The 23,282-nt window shown below is 29.2% G+C and overlaps 1 protein-coding gene across 1 annotated transcript; it reads left to right on the forward strand.

Annotated features, from left to right (window-relative positions):
• Positions 1-4,897: 4,897 nt before the first annotated feature.
• LOC113374292 (protein Wnt-5a-like) lies at positions 4,898-21,831 on the forward strand (the record flags this gene model as incomplete). The annotated part of the gene is made up of 2 exons (XM_026614408.1): positions 4,898-5,180; positions 21,651-21,831. Coding segments are annotated over exons 1-2 (464 nt in total), but the record flags the coding sequence as incomplete, so codon positions are not given.
• Between the last annotated feature and the right edge of the window lie 1,451 nt (positions 21,832-23,282).

A 23,282-nucleotide genomic window follows, 5' to 3' on the forward strand; every position in this document is an offset into this window, starting at 1 on the left:
TTTGGAAAATGTATGTGTGGTGTATGTAAACAGAGTTTTTGCCGTAAATCAATGTTTTCTCAAAAATCGCTGGGACCTATTTCAGAATTTAAAAGCCATTTGATGTATCTCGATAAGGATTATCGAGATTTGTGCGACGATCCGCCAAGCCATTTCTTTGTAATTTGGAAAAAAGTGTTAATTAATTATCATTCACATTTAGGCTCATACTACCGAATAAATTTTAAAAAATCAAAACCTGTTCGAAGAATATTAGTTAAGAATGATACTGATTAGTTTTAGGCGAAAATCTACCGAGCCGTTGTTTTGTAATTAACTGTTGAAAAAAATTAAGCCGATTTTTATGGAACTTTTTTTGGCGTTATATATCATGGTCTTATAGAACTTACTGAAATATTACGGCCGTACGACAAGTAGTTTAATTTTAAAAATTCATCAAAGTTTGAGAAAACAGTAGTATATTTGGCGTTTGTTATAATTAAAATTAGTCGATTTAATTAGTATAACGATAGAGTCCTTGGTCTTAATGAACATACTAAACCATTAGAGTCCTACGGAAACTGGTTCAATTATAAAAATAATTGATTTTTGAAAACTTACTTTTAGAAAATACTCCGTGTTCGTTCGTTTTCAATTATGTGTAATAAATCCACTCAGAATACTTTTAATCACTCATAAATTTATTTATTTTTTACTGATTAAGTCGATTATTTATACATATCGGGAAGTTCATGTAACTTGCCTCAAGGAAAAATACCAATACCAAATAGTTTTTTAATATTTTCTTGTCAGCCCTATTTTAGACAAAATCTTAAATTTATTTCCAAATATCACAATTAATCTAAAGTCCGTATTCGTGATATAATCTTTGAAGTTGCGTCATTGTTCTAAATTGTTATTTGATTGTTGTCGGATTCTTATTAGAAAACAATTGATATCAGAAATCAGGTTATTACGAATTACTCATAATCAAGGTATTTAGGAAAGATTTATATTGCTGATGAAACATTGATTGAGGAATTATTATATACTTATTCATAACTTGGAAAAATAAAATGACTCATAAATCGTTTTATTAACACCACGTAGTTAATAAGTTCTAAATATAATTTATATTTATCCAATAAATTCATATAGATTATCATATCAAATTTCAACTAGCAGTATAAAATTTAGATTTCTCCTATATTTTTAAAATCTTATATAATATATTTTAGCACATTAGCAGTTGTATATTTTAACAATAATAACTTCCCGAAGGAGAAGTTTATGTTTTCATCAAAAAATCCGATTCGCTAATTTTATGTTTTCTCGACGTTTCAAGCCATTCTGAATCGAATGAGACCAAATTTGGAAAAAGTATGTGTGTGTGTGTGTGTGTGTGTGTGTATGTGTGTGTGTGCGTGTGCACCAACAGATTTTTTGCCGTAAATCGACGTTTTCTCGAAAACGGCTGGGTCGATTTCAAAATTAAAAGCCATTCGATGTATCTCGACGAGAACTATTGTTTGTCAGTTTTGTGCGACGATCGGCCAAGCCGTTTCTTTATAAATGGCAGAAAAGTGAAAAATTTTCGTCTACGTTTTAGCCCGCAATTCTGAATCGATTTTGAAATTCAAAAACCGTTCGAAAGATATTGGTTGGGAATCGTGCTGATTAGTTTTTGGTAGAGATCGGCCGGGCCGTTTTCTTGTAATAAAGTTTTAAAAAAAAAAATTTGACGATTTTTATGATTATTTTTTTGACGAAAGATACCATAGTTTTCTAGGTCATACTAAAATATTACGGCCCTACGACAACTGGTTCAGCTTTAAAAATTCGTCAAAGTTTGCAAAAATCAGTATGGTCTTTTTGGCATTTGTCAAAATTAGACTTTTGATCGACGTTTTCTCAAAAACGCCTGAACCGATTTTAGAAATTTAAAAGCCATTTGATGTATTTCGGTGAGGACTATCGTTTGTCAGTTTTGTGCAACTATCTGCCAAGCCGTTTCTTCGTAATTTGAAAAAAAGTGTTGAACTTTTCGTCCACATTTAAGCTCATCCTACCGAACCGATTTTGAAAAATCAAAAACTGTTCGAAAGATATTAGTTGGGAATGATGCTGATTAATTTTAGGTGAAAATCTACCGAGCCGTTTTCTTGTAATTAACTGTTGAAAAAAAGTGTTAAATTTTCGTCGACATTTAAGCTCATCCTACCGAACCGATTTTAAAAAATCAAAAACTGTTCGAAAGATATTAGTTGGGAATGATGCTAATTAATTTTAGGTGAAAATCTACCGAGCCGTTTTCTTGTAATTAACTGTTAAAAAAAAAATTAAGCCGTTTTTCATGAAACTTTTTTTGGCGATATACATCATGGTCTTATAGAACTTACTGTAATATTACGGCCTTACAACAAGTAGTTTAATTTTAAAAATTCGTCAAAGTTTGCTAAAATTATTATCGTTTTTTTTAAAGTAGGATTAATGAAGTATATTATTTACACATTTTTTTTTGATTAAGTCGATTATTTACACATTTCGGGAAGTTCATGTAACTTGCCTCAAGGCTAAATACCAAACCAACTAGTTTTATCATGTAAAAAACAATTTATTGCTCTAAAGCTTACATTTATCCGATTTTTATCAAACGTTGGTGGTGCAAATTTATTTTATTTATCAAGAGACCCATATACGGTGTCGGCAAGATATTTGGATAAAACTTTGATCGATTTTTTATGCAAATTTTATTTAAGAGCCATAAAATAAATTGCGTGTTGAAATCATTTAGTTTTAGTATAAATAAATCCAGGTGACACGTTTTATTACGAGGAATAAAAAATTGCAGTTGGAGATTGCATCAGTAGTATATATATATATATATATATATATATATATATATATATATTAGTTGACCCGGCAAACGTTGTTTTATCATAAAAATTATTTCTAGTATAAAATGATTAGTATACTAATAACTGATTGCAAGCGTGGTATATACGTAAAAGGAGCAGCTAACAAAAAATATATCAATAGTTTATTCACTGCAAAGCATGCCACATATAAATGTTCCTGTGACATATTAATAGTCTTTGCAAGTGCCAACCGAATCTCAAACCGATTTTATTTAAATTGATTTGGCACATTAAAAGATTCAAGATTTTTATATATTATAACCGTGCTTCTTAATAATTCAATGATTTTTAATTACAAGCAAAATCCGATCATTTATTATTAAATTATATTGTTATGTAGCATCCACAGCAAATTGGCAGAGATTGAAAAAATTAAGAGAGTGGAAAATTTTACAGCTTTGCCATAGATTTGTATTGTGGCTAGTTTCCTATAAAACTATTCTATCTTCTGATTTTAAAATTCAATATCTCAATTTTCTGCAAAATGTGCTCTCTATGCAATCCATTTAAAAATTTTGTACTGTTTGTGCGCATCGGGAAATATTTGTATAAATAATAAAAATAAATTGTTTTTTTTTTTGAGTAAAATTCATGCTTTATCATAAGGTTAGTTAAATATGAATTAAAATTCAGTAAAAAAAAAATCACTGACTAGAAGCGTGTTAAAAAATTATTCGATTTTTGATATTTAGATATCAAGAAATGAAGATTTGTGGAAAAAGGGTATTTAGAGTTGTATGCATTTTTTAATTCCGCATTATAAAAATTGAAATTTTAAAGTAAATTGGTTGCAAAATTTAAAAAAAAGTTAGGAATAGACACCCTTGATAAAAATAAATAGTGTTTTTTAAGTAAAAAGATGTATTTTATGTATTTTTCAATTTCGAAGTATAGAAAAGTAAATTAGAGAAAAAAGTAAATCTGTTGTGTGCATTTTTTTAATCCTGCATTAAAAAACATAAAATAATGAAAATTGACGCCAAAAAATCTACGATTTTTAATTTATGTATTGCCCTAAAGATTTAGTCTCACATATTTTACTTATGATAAAACATGAATTTTACTTGAAAACAGAAAAATTTTATTTTATTAAGGGTTGTCCACCCTTCCCATTATTCTATTGAACAATTAGAAGAGCACTTTTTGCAAAAATTAAACAGTTTGAATTTTAAAATCTGAAGATAGTTTTATAGGAAACTAGGACATATGTATGTGCGATATAAGTATATGGAATTGAACTCAACTAGTAGTGCATGGCATCGTGCCTTAAGGCAAAGTTCCTGTACCGAAAATAAAATTAGAAAAAAAACTTTACAAAAATTATGTTTTTGAGAAGTTTTGAATTTTTTTAAAAAAATTGACTTTTTTGAAAAATTAGATTTTTTTCTGTATTTTGTTTTTTTTTTGTTGAAAATTTTGAACATTTTTTTAAAGCAATCGCTCTGCATTGCTGATTTGGAGTCTGAATATCAAAGCGCAAAATCATCGACAGAAAATTGTATCCGCACATAAACACACAAATAAACACACATACATCCATTTTGTTTAAGGTATGCCAAAATGTTCAGAAACCATCAAAACGTGAAGATATTGTTAAGTATTTGCCTTCAGCGATGGAGGTAATTTTGGTATTTTAAAACACAACACAAGTTTTATAGATTTATTACAGACTACAGATATTATTATACAGAACTTCATTAAACGTTATTATAAGGTTATGTGTTTCTTTTGGAGTCCAGAGAGAGAATGTGCCTTTGTGATAATTGTAGAGGTCCTCCGTCCAGCCGGAAATATAGAGTGCATAGAATGTAGAGTGGAACTCGAGAGATGTAGAGTCCATAGAGTAATACATGTGGTAGTATGCACATAGAGGCATAAATGTGACGGTAAATAGGTAAGAGTGTCGGCGCATAACAATATGCAAAATATATGCGTGAAGATTACTATAATTTACTCTACGGGAAGATAAATATACTATGTATATTTTCTTTTACAGTTCGATGGGTCTCGGAGGTCCCTGGCTCGACCTATCCTCTTCCACGCCGTCTTCGCCCGGTGCCCGAGTGGCCCGAGATTCGGCCCTTCTGTGCTCGGACACGGCCGGATTGACTCCGGGCCAAACCAAATTGTGTTTGGAGCACCCGGAACACATGGAAGGCGTCGGTCATGGGGCCAAAACGGCCCTGGCCGAATGCCAACATCAGTTCCGGGAGATGAGATGGAACTGCTCGACGACGGGCAGACCGGGAGATGCTGCGGTCTTTGGGCCAATGTATAATATAGGTGAGTGGGAAAATTTAGATATGTATATATATATATATATATATAATATATATATATATATATATATATATATATATATATAGATATAGACATGCTACATATAATTTCATAATAAATATTTACAAAACTTTCCTAAATGGTATCTAATAAGTATTACTTGAAATAAATGATATTTCTTTCGTCATAATTAAAAATAAGTAAATAAGTTTTAACAATTTCATAATTTCCAACTTAAAATGACAAATCTTGAAACAATTACAAATTGATATCTTTATATTGAATATGCTAGTACTAATTCTTCATGTCCTTATATTAAATGTCTATGTCCTTATAAAAATACTCGAATTAAATTTATTAAAAAATAATCAGTTGTTTCTGATAGCTTTGGTGCCTGTTTAGAAATGCCATTTTTCTTAAAAATATATGCCATTTCTATATTACTATAATCTATATTTGCAAATGAATGCAAATTATACCACATACGTGTTCTATTAGTTTTAGATTATTTTTAAATCAGAAAAAATTGTTTATTTTGTTACTTTTTATATTCTATTCTAAATCATATTCTATTTTAGATGGAAAATTATATTATCTATTTTTTACACTTTTGCCAATGTAGAGGTTTAGTTGGTTCTTCTAACGATGTTATGCCCGATTACTAGACTTTGTTAATATATATATATATATATATATATATATATATATATATATTTATATATATATATATATATATATATATATATATATATAAACTAGCTGACCCGGCAAACGTTGTTTTGCCACATAAATTATTTTTAAGATAAAATGTTCAGTATAAAAATAACTGATTGTGAAGTGAAAGGGACACTTAACAAAAAATATATGAATAGTTTACTCACTGCAAAGTACACCACATATAAATGTCTCTTAATAGTCTTTGCAAGAGCCAACCTGATCTCAAACTGTTTATATTTAAATTGTTTTGGCACATTCAAAGTTTCTAGATTTTGATTTATTATTACCCCCGTTTTTTCATAATTCATTAGTTTTTTAATTGCGGAGCAAAATTTATATTTAATATAAATTTTGTTATTTTGATAATTTTTGACAATTTATCTTTAAATTATATTGTTATGTGACATGCCCAACGAGTTGACTGAGATTGAAAAATATTGAAAGAGTGGAAAATTTTACAGCTTTACCATAAATTTGTATTCTGCTTAGTTTTCCATAATACTATTTTATCTTTAGATTTTAATATTCAATCTTTCTATTTTGTGAGGTTTAGTTGGTTCTTCTAACGGTTATATAAAAAACTTGAGTCTAACGTAAAAATAATAATACAACGTATAAAATAGTAAAATAACTTATACCTAAAAATATATTTAACTATCGTAAACTAAACAACAGTACTCAAAACCAAAAAAGCAACGAAAAAATACTTTCGTTGAAAAATTGACAATGTGACATTGTGTGGGTGATGGCTGGTTACACATCTTTTGCCCTCTACTTTGAAACAGTATTGTTAAAAATATCATTGGGTAAAGCGCGGTTAGGTCTGTGAATAAAAAGGTTTACCACTGATATCTCAAAAACAAGTGAATTTAGGAATTTTTTTAAAATCAATATTTGAAAGTAGAGAGCAAAAGATGTATAACCAGCCATTACCTTATTTTTTACGACGACACTATCAGGAGATTAATAAAAATTTGACGACAAAAGTTTTTTTTTCGATGTTAGTATTTTCAAATGTTTTATAAGATGAATTGTTATTTTTAAGTTTGATTCAACAGTTTTTTTTATATAAACTCTATAAAAGCTTACATGTGGCTGGAGTACAAAGGGTTAACTGAACTTTTACCCTGGCAAAAGTGTGATTAATGAAAAATAATAAATAAAAAAGTAAATCATGTTAAAAAAAATTACAAGAGATAGGTTAAATAAATAGTTTTTTCAACTTTGCTGATGATTATTTGTGATGAAATACTAGATCAAGATTGTATACAGTGTTGTCTTTGTAAAAAATGTACTCATGAAATTTATATTTCGCATTGGTTGAATAATGTGGCTAATATTTTGTAAAATTTATCAAAATTAAAAATACGACATTGGATCTGTTTGGGTAAACAGAACTTGGTAACAAATTTTTGGAAAACAGCAAAAAACACATTTCTACAATGATGAATTTTGAAGAGTTTTACTGAACATAGTTATATAGTTATTTGTTTTATGTGTGTTATTTGTTGTGATATAATTTGTTTGGTTTTCACAATATAATTGCTCAAAATCAAATTGAACTTTATGTTGGACCTTTAATCCTCGTTCTACCCCACATAATAATAAATCGCTTACCTTCACAAAAATAGGTCAAAATGCCATCCCATTTACCATAAATTTAATTTCCCAAATCATTACTAATTTTAATAACGCACCATTTATTTTTACGACGAAACCTCACGTATTCCGCATTCACCAAACGTTGTGCATGTCTGAAATGCATATATCAAAGCAACCCTCTTAAATCTCGAATTCACAAAATCCTCCCCTAAACGCAATTGTCATGCAAACTCTGCTATTAGATGAGACGACGACGGAGGTCGGACCCTTATTATTATTATTCAGGCTCCCTGTTTCTTGTAATTTAATAACCTCCGAGATAAACATCGAATTTCGACATAATTCTCGGTTGAACAAATGTAATTGGGTTAATGGTATTATGATATCAATTACGGATCGCCCCGAGCTGCCAAAGGGTGGAAAAACGATTTTTGATACGGGTGCATTATTTTTGGATATTGGGATTTTATGAATTTTGTATTGATTTATATTGCGAATATTGGCATTTGTCAGTTTTCATTACTATTTAACCGAGTATATAAATACGTCAATGACAGTCTAAGTTTGGCTCCTAAGTGCAATAAGATATTATTCAAAATTGGAAAATTTTTGTTACTACATGTTACTTTTTTATTGACATGAGCTTTTGTTACATACGTAAACCTAAAAACAGAATAAATTTAATGAAAAACTATTGGTGCATGGCATCGTGCCTTAAGGCAAATTGTTGTAACTTTCTGTAACAAATATTAATTTTTTTTAAAAAATGATGAAACTTTTTTTTAGAACTTAGAACTTAGAACTTAAAAAAAAAACGTTTGAGATTAACAATTTTTTTGAAAAAAAAATGACCATTTTCATAACTTAAACCACGGGAAGTTAATTATACATATAAAAGTGAAAACTTAAATGATTTGCTATGGAACATCCTGAAATATTATAGGCCTACGAAAAGTGGTTTAATTATAACAAAATCATGAAAGTTTGAATTTAGTACTCTTAGTACAGTTTAGATATATTGCGTTCTGTGTTTTGTACTGATTACCGTTGATCTGTACTTTTTAATAAAATACATTTTTAAAAAATGAGTTAGAATAAACTAAATATATTTGTTTGTTCAGAAAGATATTAAATAGAAATCGATTTGATTAGATTTTGGTAAAAAAAAAACATTATTTTTAACTATTTCGACTAATTCGATGGGTCGATTATTTTCAAATATCGAAGAAAGTTCATGTAACTTGCCCTAAGGTAAAATTTCACTTACAACTACTTATCTCATACAGTCATAACCTCAAAATATTTTAAATATTTTGATTTGAGAATATTTTGATTATTATCATAAACTGGAATACATAAAATTCTGCGACCTTCCCATAGTATAGTATACTCTCATACTATACTATAAGTATAGTTTATAGTTTATAGTTTGGTGAAAAGTCTCAAACATAAAAAATTGCATCTCTAAACGCTTTATTGTACGTTACATAATCATGAACATTACCAAGAAGTAGTGTATATTAGGCGAAATTAAAACCGATTTACTTCCTGAAGGAAAAATTCATTTTCTCGCCAAAAAAATAAATAGACTTTAGCAAGGTTTTAAGCTTTACAAAAGCCCAAAATTTTCAAACTACATTGCATAGAGTTTTCTGATTTTTCTCATATTAAGGTGAATGAAATATCACAATTTACTAATTATAGGTGATGTCAATTTTTTCAAATATTAATTCTTTTTACAAGTGCTTTATACGTAAATATTAGTGATGTGGATTCGTAGATCATTTATATTATTATTTTTTATTAAAAAAAAAGTACATGAAATATTCCTTCAGAAGTATTTTAAAATTATATAATTATCATAAAATCAATATTTATTTTAATAAATTGTTTTTAACAGGAAAATCTGAGCGTACTTAAATTAGAAATGTTGTAATAAAACACCTATAAAAACTTTTTTTTTACTTAGGAAAAAACAATTCTGAAAAAAACAAAAGTATATATCATGCTTCTTTCATAACCTCAATAATGTTTACACATCTGTTTAGTATAAAAAATTCCCTTTTTCTAAATTCATTCTCTTATGCCCTTTATAAATGCAATTTAATATTGCATTTCAAAACAAAAACTTGAACATGTTTTTCTGTGATGAAATTCTACATAAGGTAACTCACGATATGATACAGATATAAAGACATATCTATATTGTTTCATATTTTACTAAAAATAAAGAGCAGAAAAGTCATGAAACATGTTTTGCAATATTTTGAACTAATATCAGGAAAGATAGAAGTGCTGTATATGAACAAGGGAGTATTCTTTAAAAATATCATAAAACATTACTATTGCAAACATTTATTTTGTGTGTATATAATGAATTGCTTCACATTGTTCTATATATGTATATAAAATCAGCTTCTGATTTTGTTATTCAAATCCTATTATATAATAGTATACTCTAAGTTTAATACTACTCAAAGTGTTCCTAATATTTATTTCTCTTAAACTGCAAAATATTTCAATAACTAATATTTTACTCATATTGGACCATTTTTATTCCACATTTTCAAGATAAATGTGTTCACAAACAATAAGAACAACATTCCGTGTCTGTGTCTCCTCATATGTCAACGTATAAAGATATCAACAGAAATATTTCTACGATATATTTTTCAAGAAATAATACCATCACAAATTTAAACAGCCCACAGACAAATGCTTTGTTATCCCCATGCTCATATATTTTATGACGCAAAATTGGAATTCTCATGAGACATTTATATGAATGCAGAACTCACTTGAAATATAGTGGCTATATGTAAGAATTTGTGGAAGAGATTTTTTTGTTTCGTTGACAAAACCAATGCAGAATAAATGCAGTTTTGTATTTAATAATAATCAATTATTTGGTTATACGGGGTATCCCAGAACTCAACGTCAAGCCGAAACAGGATAATAGCGTTGGCCGTAACTGTCTCAAAAATAATAAAAAATGTATCTCCTGTTGTTTGGAAATTATGAGCTATAAGTGCAACCAAGAGCTTTGGTGAAGTTGTGACTATTTTTTAGTTATTATAGTTAGTATTATAAGATCAGAGTAAAAATAATGACACAGTTTCCCCAAGTTTTCAAGAATTAAGAGTTTCTGTAGAACCATCAATTTTCAAATTTGTAATCCTGATTTAAAAAAAAAAGTACTAAAGTCTGTTGGGAAGTTTCACCAAAAGATGGCGCATTTAATTAAAATTGTGAATTTCATTACTATAATGAATTTGATAGCTTCATAATTAACTTCTTTCGTAGACAGGTTCAGCCATACTAAAAAAATTTTTTTTTGAAAAACCTCTAATTTGTTTTTTGAAAACTTTGTAAAAAATGAGATTTTTGAGAATTTTTGAAAAACATTTGTTTGAAAAAAATTTCTTATTTTTACACTTTGAACTCTTCTGAAAATTTTGTACTTCTTTTTAAAGCAATCGTGCTTCGTGGCTGTTTTAGAGAAGAAATATCGAAGCGCATAAGCGCCGCATTGCAATCTCTCGGATATACATTGGTACGGAACTCATAGAAATGTAAAAAAAAATTATACTTATTATTACACTCTCTATAAAATACCGCTGAACCAGATAATTTACAAAAATTACACGGTTCTTCGTTTTGTCAATATAAATCAAATGTTGATCCGTATTTCCGAAATCGTCGACGAAAAATTGTAACCACACACAAACACACACTTACACACATACATTCATTTTTTATAAGTTATGCTAAAATGTTCAGTAACCCCTGAAACGTAAAAATATATAAAAATTTTCATTTTCGATTTTTTGCGATTACTATATCTTACCTTACAAGAGGTTAAAATAATGTCATATGACGGTCAAAAATGATCATTAGACATAAGCACATCAAAGTATCAGGTATTTTATAGAGATTTCAATATTAAGTTCCGTACCAATGTTTATCCGTTACACTTCGTATTTTGTATCTGAAACAGCTCAACGGAGCGATATTGCTGAAAAGTTCAACATTTTCAAAAAATTTAAAAGTGTGAAAAAACTGATTTTTTTTTAAAAAAGTCAAAATATTTTTGAAATTTCAAAAATCTAATTTTTCAGTTCAAAATTTTATAGATATTATATAAAATTTAATTTTTGGTACGGTAAGTCCAACAATTTGTCTTAAGGCCCAATGCCATGCACCACTAGTTCGATTGGAAAACAGCTCAACGGAGCGATATTGCTAAAAAGGTACGGTAAGTCCAGCAATTAGCCTTAAGGCACAGTGCCATGCACCACTAGTTCGATTTGAATTTATTCCTAATAAGCTTTTCAATATTCCGCATCTCTCCATCTAGAAAATGTATGCACCATTTCCTATACGGTAGGACGCCTAAATCGCTTCGGGCGCGTTGCTGTTGTATTTGTTCGGGAGTTATGATACCGTGATTAGTGATTCCCTTCCGCAGTAGAGGTACTCCTGCTCCTCCTGCTCCTCATATGATATCAATGTATCAGTCATACGAGTACGTATCAGTATCAGTTATATTATGTTAGTTACATTATCGAAAGGGGGCCCCGCGGTTATATCGCATATAACGATTCCGGAGGATAGAGGACGGCAGACGCCTCCCGACCGCCTCCTGGCCGCCAGGATGAATGGGCCCCGTTTTGTACATGTCGTCGGATAAATCAAATCGAATAGAGTTTATGGAGTATGGACAAGTTGTGCTTTTGACGTGCTCTTGACTGCATTGAATTGGATTTTGTGATAAGTCGTTTGTTTCGAAAAGGTGATTGACTTAGTTAGTTCAAAATTGAACTTTGAAGGGTCCAGTTTGATTTTTAGTAAAAATATTTTTTTTAACTTCCCGTAGGGTAGTTATAGCAATGGGCCGAAAATCGAAAATGAAAATTTTTGCATTTCTCGACGTTTTGAATATTTCTGAATATTTCAACATACCTCATGTTTGTGTGTTTTGTATGTCCGCATTTTTTTGTTCATGTTTTCGGACGCACGGATCAACCGATTTGAATGGTTCAAAAAACATTCGATTCCTATTGATAAGGAGATGTGCTGATTAGTTTTTGGGAAAGGCAGGTCCAGCAGTTACGGAGATAAGGAGCAAAGAGTTTAGAAAATAGAAATTGAGTTTTTTGAGAGAACGGAGCATCCGATTTGAATGATCTAAAAAACATTCAATTAGTAATGATTGGGAGAAGGGGTTATTAATTTTTTGCAAAGGCAGGCGCAGCCATTTCGGAGATACAGAGCTAAATGTACAAAAAATGGCAGTTTTTGAGAGAACTAAGCGTCCAATTCAAAGAACTTTCTGCTTGTCTTAACAAAATAATTGATTTTGGAAAAAAAAATTTGTTTCATTTTTTTTTTTTTTTTAAATTTTTTGTATATCGAAAATAATTCAGATTTTATTTTTAATTCTGACTATAGTTCTAATATACTTCAAACAAATAATTTCAACTCTGCAATTCAGTTTATATAATTCTTATAAATATTAGACAATGTTACAATATTTATAATAATCTATTTGAAAACATTCAATATCTCTCGAACATTTTGTTACGGTACGAGAAGTTCCAGCAATTTGCCTTAAGGCACGATGCCACCCACCCCACTTATTTTTATTAATTTCAAAAAAATTTAGGGACCGATTCTGCCGCAATGTTATGATAAGGTCATGTTATGAAGAATTTTCCATAGTAATATAGACAAAAGTTATGCGGTTGGTGTTCAGTCAGGCGAATTTCTCAGGTTTTCTCATACAAAACATAACCTAAAAGCAGCACAAATGTCAAAAAAACGATGTTAGATAAGTGTGTGTTTCTAATTCCTCTTAGGTAACATACGAGTGACGTTGCAGTTTATGCTTAAAACGCCGGAATGAACAGCAAATACATGATATTTTGACAGCATTCAGTATGATTCATTCGCATAATGTATGGGGAGTCGGAGCGTAACATAGCCATGCCGTAACATTTCTCTGTTATGCGCAGAATCGGTCCATTAATGTGAATATCAAAAATAATTTGGATTTTAATTTTAATTCTAGATAAACTTTTAAAGCTCACTTATATACTTGAGATAAATGAATTTATTTTGCAATTTAGTTTATATAATTCTTAGAAATATAAAATGAGGTCCTTTATTCTAACTCCGCTTGATTAGGATTTGTTTATTTACTTTTTATTTAAACATATATAAACGTCGTCATCCAATTCATAAGCTATTATATTTTGTCTATAAAATACGAATAACGAAAGTTACAGTGTTTATAATAGTCTATTTGAAAACATTTAAACATTTTTAAATATCTTATTATGGTATGGAAAGTTCCATCAATTTGCATTAAGGCACGATGCCAAGCACCACTAGTTACTTTTCTTTCAAAAATTTGTATCATAAATTAAAGAACTAATATTCAGCTATCATAAACTAAATAACAGTGCTTAAAAATATATTTTTTTTATTTGCATAGATTTATTGCCGATCAAAATAATATACATTTTTTAAGACAATATGCTGGGTTATTATTTAAGATCGTATGGCCATTTAAAACCAAACATAAAAATATTGTTTCTTCAAAAATTGGCATTTTCGTTGATTTAAGGTGTCGATTGGTTACACATCTTTTGCCCTCTACTTTAAAATAGTATTGGTAAAAATATCAAACATTACTTGTTTTTGAGTAATGATGGTCAATCTTTACTCCAGCAGTCTAACCGACTTTAAAATTAAAAAAAAAACTCTGTGAAAATAAACATTTGTAGAATTTGAAATATCATGAATTATGCATTTAAATAGTATGTGCTTACATTCACTACATTTTTGTTTACTTACTGACAAAATCATTCAAAGTATAATAGTTCATCATATGTAATTAAATTTTGTCTTACATTATTTGTATGAGTTAGCAACTCAAAATTATTAACTCTAGTTGTTAGTATTTCAAAATTCATTAATAATGTTGCATGCATTTAAAATCTTTCATAATTCATGATTGAGTAAGTAGTATAATTTCATAATACAAAACCATTTTTAGTTTTACTTTGCTAAATAAAAAATAGACCTAAATAACAAATATTCTGATTAATAATAGCACATGTAATATAGCGTAAATTATTCCAATGAGTATCGTATTTTATTAAAAAAATGTTCAGAAACCCTTGAAACGTAAAGATGTATAACAATTTTCATTTTCGATTTTTTGCGATTACTATAACATGCCCTACGGGAAGTTTTTTTTTTTTTTAATTTTTATTTTCAATAGCAATCAGAATACATGACTATCCTATGAGCTATTTGGCTTATGTCATTCACTCACACACATACACACACACTTTCAAACACACATATAAATTTATCGGATCAATATGACAATCATATTTAGAGAATCACTTCAATAAGTGATTCAATTATTCCGTTCATATAAGGTTGTGGTAGTTCTAAGGTTCCTCCATATTATCCTACGGGAAGTTAATGATTCTTTTTTCACTCTCTAAGAAAAATTCAAGTGCAATTCAAAACCTCGTTAAATTTTTCTCAAGCACTTTTTCATAATTAATTTTAACCAAGTTGCATTCAAGTACTTCATATAGTGTACTCATTCACATGCCCATTTGATCTTCAACCCCATCATATAGTAGCCACGTGTCCCCATCGGGGTTGGATTTCATCAAAATCGCTGTTGAAATCTGATCCGCCAAATCTGATTTCAGGGGTCGTCTGTTATCCGTCAATCAATTCGTTACGTGGAACTGATCGACGATAATCGAATAAATAAATTAAATAAATGAAATGATGAAACTTTATTATGAGTAAAGGAAACTTTGTTATACAAAATGGTAAGAATGATAGCTCAGTGATATTCTGGTTATTTTCACCGGTTTCCTTTCTTCAAATGTGGAAGAAGTTGAATGTCAGGATATAGTTTATAGATTAGGTTATATTATAGTCTTGTCCGATTACCTTTACGATGATTATCCGAAGACTACAATACAAGTCTATTACAAAGTTTAGCAGCAAACGTGCATGTCGAAGCCTCGGAGCCTCGGAGTCTCCATATAACATGGCCAGTTCGCGTCAGTAGCATTCCTCTACCTTCGGGCGAATATAGAATAGACTGGGATTTGTTACGAATTTTACACAATACTTAATTTTAACAAGGTTTATTAAAGAATTAGTTGAGTGAATAAATTTTTCTTACGTTGGTACATCAATTAATTTCAACAGATGGCGATGTCGAGACCAAAGTTCAGTAGAGTTTGTTATAATAGAGAATTATTCAAAATACTATAGTAGTATAGGTCCAATTTGACTTTGAGCAATTATATTGTGAAAACCAAACCGATTTTATATAACAACAAATAACACATATCAAACAAACAACTATCTGAGTTCTTTAAAATTCTCAGAAAATTGATCATTGGAAAATGTATTTTGCTCTTTTTTAAATATTTGTCATTTGGTCCTCTGAGTTGTTTTTTCCAACAAGTCAAAGTAGTATACAATGTACCTTTTCGGCGGACTATTGTAAATCCATTAAATTTACTGAATGTCCTATACTGGACAGTTGTAAATAAAAGAGTTAATTAAAAAAAAAAAAAAAAAAATTTGGTCCTCTTTACTCCATAGGCGGGGTAAAATGGGACGGCCAGGGTGCAAACTGTTCCAATGCCTTATTTTTCATTTTGAAAGGATTTTACAAAATATTTGCTACATTAATCAACCAATACAAAATAGAAATTTCATAGGTAATTTTTTACAGAAATAACACTGTACACAATCTTGATCTGGTATTTTTCATCAGAAATATTTATCAGCATAGTTGGAATAACTATTTTTTTTTTTTTTTTGTCTCTTGTAAACATGAATTTTTTAATTTAATTTATTTTTTCAGTTACTGTTTTCTTATTATTTATATTTGGCCAGTGTAAAGGTTTAGATTGGTAGTTTTATCACAATTATATATAATTTAACTATTTATATTAAAAATGATATTATGCGGTTTTATTAAAAAAACTATTAAATATAACTTAAAAATAACAATACACATATACGTGTACTTGAAAATTATATTAAAGTATCGTAAATTAAATAACACTACTAAAAAATATAACAACGACAAAAAATACTTCAATTGAAATTTATCTTATGATAGCGATGTCGCCACATAAGCAAATGAATTCACGTTTGAATGGTTGAATGGATAAATACACGTTTTCGCCCTCTACTTGAAAATAATATTATTAAAAAAATCATTTATACTTGCTTTTTATATATTGGTGGTGGACATTTTTACTCACTGACCTTATCCCCAATCAACCCTATGTGTGGAAACAAATTTTCATCTAATATATTAAATGCCAACTATTTTCAAAATTAAATATTTTCAAATTAAAGTGCGACAACATATTTTTATTTATATAAAATTTATTTTTGAGAACTATAAATTAAAGGTTAAAAAATAAATTTTATGAACTTCCCGATACGTTTAAATAATCGACTTAAATATAAAAAATAAATTAATTAACAGTGATTAAAAGTATTCCGAGAGGATTCATTACATAATTTAAAACGAACGAGCACGTTAACTACGAGTATTTTTTGAAAGCAAATTTTCTAAAAAACAATTTTTATAATTGAACCAGTTTCCGTAGGACTTCAATGGTTTATTATTTTCATTAAGACCAAATATTCTATCGTTATACCAAGTAAATCGTCTAATTTTAATTTTAACAAACGTCAAAAAAACGACTCATTTTCTCAAACTTTGATAAATTTTTAAAATTAAACTACTTGTCATAAGGCCGTAATATTTCAGTAAGTGCTATAAGACCATGGTATATACCGCGAAAAAAAGTTCTTAACTATTATCTTTCGAACAATTTTTCAAATTAGACTTGTCGTAGGGTCGTAATAATTTAGTATGATCTACAAGACTATGGTATCTACCGTCAAAAAAATCATAAAAATCTTATAAAAAATTGTTTAACAAATTTATGATATATAAAAAATTGTTTATTGAAATTGTAATCATCTTTTTCCTGGCATTTGCGATTTTAGTCTATTTTGACAAAGTAAGCGATTTACGGATTTCGAATAATAAAAATATTTTGTTTTTGCATTTTACTTTTAACAAAATTCTTCAAAAGAATTATTTAGTACTTTATCAAGTCTAAACAACAGACAACAACCAAAATTTTTAATTGAATTAATCGACTTGAATCGTGTTGATTTTATAAACTCGTTGAAATTGTATTGCAATTTTTTTAGCAGCATAGAAACAAATATATATCAAATAAATGACATAATAAAATTGCAAAAAAAATATTAATATGAAATCGATATATTTTAATAAATATATTCCATTACTCAGTTACTGCAAATGGTTTTAAATTTCTTCGACCATTGCACTTTTGTACCACTACGTCTGATGTCTTCATAGAATTACCACCGGATCTCCATTTAAAAAGCGAGAAGATATTGTTACGTCGGTGAAACACAGCACACAGCAGTCTAGATGGTTTATCTTTTTATCTTTTTTGTCTTTTTTGTCTTTTTTGCAAGCAATGAAACTGACTGACTGCTCCAAACATGCCGCCAGATTCTCTACAGTGTTGAATGGAGAGATAAAAGTCAAAGGGTTTTATGTTTTTATGTTATAATATACGCGGATGAAATTTTAACACTTGACGACATCAAAAGGTAGGCCGCAGGAAAGAAAATATTGCAGAATATTTGCAGACGGTAAAATTTGTTTAGTCGAAATTTGGATGTCGAAGTAATAAAACACTACTAACTCGTAGCTCATGGAGCACTCCAATTCAGTCATAGTTGAAATAGCTCATGGAACAATCCAATTCAGTCATAGTTGAAATATTTGCACAAGTGCAATAGTATTCTATTCTTTAGAGAATGTGATCATCATCACCACAATTTCGTTGGATTCTAGATCGTCCATCATCAATTTCGGCTAACCCACGCGTGCGGTGCCATTAAAATTGATTGCGCCTCGCCTTCCAATTAATCTTTACGCGAACAGAATTAGCGTCTGTGATTTATTCGCAAGGCACCACTTGCAAAACGCATCTGACACACTACTAGACTATTTCCAGACGATTTCAAAGAGAAAAATAAAGTCTTAACTTCAAATTAGCCAAGCAAGAGCCAAAGAGTTCTGCGAAGAGAGATGAGAGCCTCATGCAAGATTGAAAACTCAATGGGTTGACTTTCTGAAAATGTTGCCGATTGTCTGAAATTGTTTTGAAGTTCCTGAAATTGTACTGAAATTTTGTTAATTATCTGAAAATATTTTGGATTGCCATAAAATGACTGAAAATGTTTTAGATTACCTGAAAGTGTTGTAGGTGGCCTGAGAAATATTTTATAATATCTGAGAAATGTTTTGAAGTTTCTGAAATTGCAGTACATTGCCTGCAAATGTTAATAATAATTAACAATGTTAATATAAATTATCTAAAAATATTCTAGATTACCTGAAATTGATTGACTGAAAATGTTCTAGTTGTCTGAAAATGTTGTAGGCAACTTAATTTGAATAAATTACAATAAACGTTGATTCTAGTTAAAATGAAAGTTAAATTATCTAAGTTCAGTATTTCCTAAACATTACCATTTTATAGTTACTTTGCATAAAAAACGAATCATATAAAATAAAACATAAAGTCTATGTGTAAATGATATTATGTCTTAATTTAAAGAAATTTGCAAAATTTGATTGGCTCAATCAATAAGGATTCAGTTTTACTAAGTTTTATTATTGTAACCATAATATTTAGAAATTTTAGCACGACTCATTTTACATAATTTTTTATAATTACACCATTTTCAATAGGACCACAATATTTAAGTGTGCCCATTAGGACCATAAACCATTATCATCATAGGATTCATCAAAATTAGTTCAATCCGAAACTAATTACATTTTTTACCAATCTCATATTTTTCAAACTGTTTTTGAATTTTTTAAATTGGTTCAGGATTTTTGGCTAAACCAAATTACCAAATTGTGCTCTAAATATTTTATAATTTTAGATAATTGTATAATAATAGTAAAACTTGGCCAATTGTCGAGAAACTAAGCAAAGTCAACGCGAATCCTTATAAAGTTTCATAATTAAACTAATAAAAAATTAAATTTTCTGATTGCTGAATAAAACAGAGTTAAAAAAAATAAAAAAATAAATTAAATTTTTCAAATCGGTTTGGCTTTTTTATGAGCAAACGTCGACAAAAAGTAAAATTTTAGCATGAAACGTCGGGAAAGCATAAATTTAGCTAAAGGCGAAGACATAAACTTGTTCAGGATGATGAAAATAAGAATCTTTTTTTTGTCAAATTAGGAAAACATCAGATCAACTTTGAATTTAATTAATTCAAAATACTATTTTTATATTAACACATCCAATAAACATATTTTTTATACGATGTGAGATTTTGTATTGTCAGTTGATAGTATTGACTTGACCCTCTAAATCTATTTGTTATGAAAAACATACTTGTTACCTATATTTTTAAAAGAACACGTATATCCCAAGTGCTTGATACCAGATCATATTGAACCATTAAACTGTTTTCCATAACCACGAATTATCAGTTTCTTGCAAACTATTTCAATTTAATAGAATTCAATGTGTTGTAAAACAATTGAAATATAGAACTTTCAGTTTTATTTCTAAGAATATTTATTAAATATTCTTAGAAATTCTTAATAAATATTCTTAATTCATATAATAATACTTCCATAGTAGATGCCTTGTAATTAATTATTTTTATATCGTTAATCTGTTAAATGATTTGTATATTACATTCCATGAGATCTTAATTTGTTTCGAAATACAAAACTCTTAAAGTTAGAGTTATTGGTACAGTTTTAAGATTTGCAACGATTGTCGTTGATGATATATTGGAGAACAATTCCAATATACCTAAAAAAGAATAAATTCAACGGATTTTGTAATTCCAATCATAAATGATTCATATCCATGTTTTCCGAAATTATTTCTTTCTGTACTGCACATTGTTAATACTAATCATACGACTATTCTTTATAACGAAATAATGTTGAACTTTATAAATGATGTTTTAATTTAACGTATGGAAATTTTAACTATGCATTAATAATGATTATACAGTTGGATTTCAAAATATTTACTAAGAAAATGATTATTTTATTGAATTAAAGTTTAAAATTATAGGAAAAACTGAGGATGACGAGAACATACAACCATAAAACATGTTTTCTCAGCTTTCAAACATATTATTTTTTTTTCAATTTTCTTCATAACCATTTAAAAATAATTAGCGATTATTTCAGGTAGTCAAGAAGTTCCTTCTCATAATTTTTGTTGATTTTCGTAAAATTTAAAATAGAAGTTCAAAATTATTAATGTTAGAGGCTATTACAAGTTACAACCTGTCTTTTTTATAAAAGCATACTAGTTGTAAATAACATTGATGGGTAGTTGTAATATTATTATCAAGTCAGAACAAACATTCAATTAAACATTTAGAGTCACAAGTCAGAGCAAACATTTAGACTTATATTTTTCAAAAATCCGGGGCAAAAAATCTGAATTCGGGACAAATATTACTTTTAGAAAAACCCGAGGTTGAAATCCGGGACTGTCCCGTCCAAGCCGGGACGTATGGTCACTTTAGTTTAAACAAAAGGAGTTTATAAAGGGTATAATTCTAGCTAAGGGCCTCACAATAATTTGTGATGAGCTTTCTGAGCTCTTAAAGTTTGTGGATAAAAATCACTCCGAGAAAGTTGCAACATTTTGAGCATGGAAGTTGCTCAAAAATGTCTAACTTATCTCCGTATATTCATAATTGCGCAAAGAAAAATAATAATAAAATTAATAAATAGTAAATTTGTTTTTAATATTCAAAAAACTTAACAAGAACTACAATGCTGGAACGCATTAACGGCATATCAATGCATTTATATGGGAAAAATTGCTTCGAGGTACGAGCGATTCGATATACAAGCGTGGTTACGGAACAAATTAAGCTGTATTAATATTACTACCAATAGTTTCAATTATTTAGTTTCCTATAAACTTATAAATTTGTTAGGTAATTTTTTAATTTTTTTCTTATCTCTTTCAGCCAGCCGCGAAAGCGCCTTCGTGCACGCTATAGCTGCTGCAGGAGTGGCGGTGCAGGTGTCGAGAGCGTGCCGAGACGGCCGACTGGCCTCCTGCGGCTGCTCGAGGGCGCCCAGGCCCAGGGACCTCCAAAAGGAATGGGTCTGGGGCGGATGCGGCGACAACTTGGAATACGGAGCCAAGTAAGTGAATAAGTGATCATTGATGTCGATGTTGGAAATTGTTGAAAATTGATGTCTCTATTTAGTTCAATCGTAATGTTGTCAAATTATAACTGAACCTAATTTTTATTGTCTGCCTGAAAGATTAAACATGATGAAAGAGAAAAAAGCCTAAAGAATCTTCCAAAATGTAGTTGTAAATCATTTTAAAAACTTCTGCGAGTACCTGTGTGTTACATAATGAATAATAATAATAAATAGTAGTCTTCCCGAAGGTAGGTCCATGGTATGAGAGCACCACAAAATTAATGATTTTCTTCCTCTCCCTTTTTTATTGTTTCCATTACTGTTTTATTTCCATTAATTAACTCTTTATATTCGTTTTTATGAATTTTCATTTCCAAACTTCTGCTTCCATACTTTCTGGTCCTATTCTTCGTCAACCATCAATCATCTGCATTCTTCTTGTTTTTAATCCTTTAAATCCTTGTATTTTGTCTTCGACTACGTCATGTCGGAGGCACTATTTTTGCAGAATGGGTCCAATCCAGTTTCATTTTCCTTTTAGGATTGTGCATAGTAGAGTCCTTTCTTCGCCCACTCTTCTTAGGTCTTCTTTATTTGTTATCTTGTCAGTTTACTTTATTTTCTTCATTCGCCTCCAGCATCAGTAATCGTTCTGAATGAATATTTTATGTAAATTTTATTTAATATTATATGTTATTTTAATTTTGTCAATTTTAATTGGTCCATTAGTCTTAAATTTCATTTAAACCACCTGCCTACTTGATTTATTTCCTAACATTCTTTAGTACTTGACACATTGGAGAAATGATTTTATCTTTTACGAAATGAACCTCGAATAGATAGATTTATCTATTTGCATCATTAAGAGTAAGATGTGATCTTAATAGGGCATTCAAGGAAATATATAATATGTACATCTCTGGTAAAAATTCAGTGCTTACCCAACAGCGTTCCTTGCAAATGAAAAATGACAAACCGTTTCTTGTATCAGGAAATAGTATCGATAGAGGAGGTGCGGTGTAATTAAAATAACTTAGATACTGATTGCACTGCGTGACACTAAAATTTTTGAAATTAAATAAAATGGTTTTTGAATAAACCAAGGATGCTGATTCCAACAAAAATAACTAGTTTTTGAGATCTGCTAATATGCTAATTTGATCTCAAATTTTTTTAAATGGTTTTCAAGTGTGGACGAGGAGTGACTGATCTCTTTGGTGGATTCTGATGTCTTGCTCTTAGCAAACATCTCCAAGACTTTTCAAAAACCGTACTAAATGAAAGTGCTGGTGATCAGTTTTGAAGCTCATGTTACACCCTAGATTTTTTTAAATTGGATATTATGCATTTGGCAATCTTACGAGTGTTACTGATTTTTTTGTTTCCCAGAAAGTTTATTACGAATGGCTACATGATTTTCTGATTGACTTTATTCATAGAATTCT

This window comes from Ctenocephalides felis, unplaced genomic scaffold, assembly GCF_003426905.1.
Source record: "Ctenocephalides felis isolate EL2017-DRISC unplaced genomic scaffold, ASM342690v1 CF-g0.4_SCAFFOLD_01677, whole genome shotgun sequence".
Lineage (NCBI taxonomy): Eukaryota > Metazoa > Arthropoda > Insecta > Siphonaptera > Pulicidae > Ctenocephalides > Ctenocephalides felis.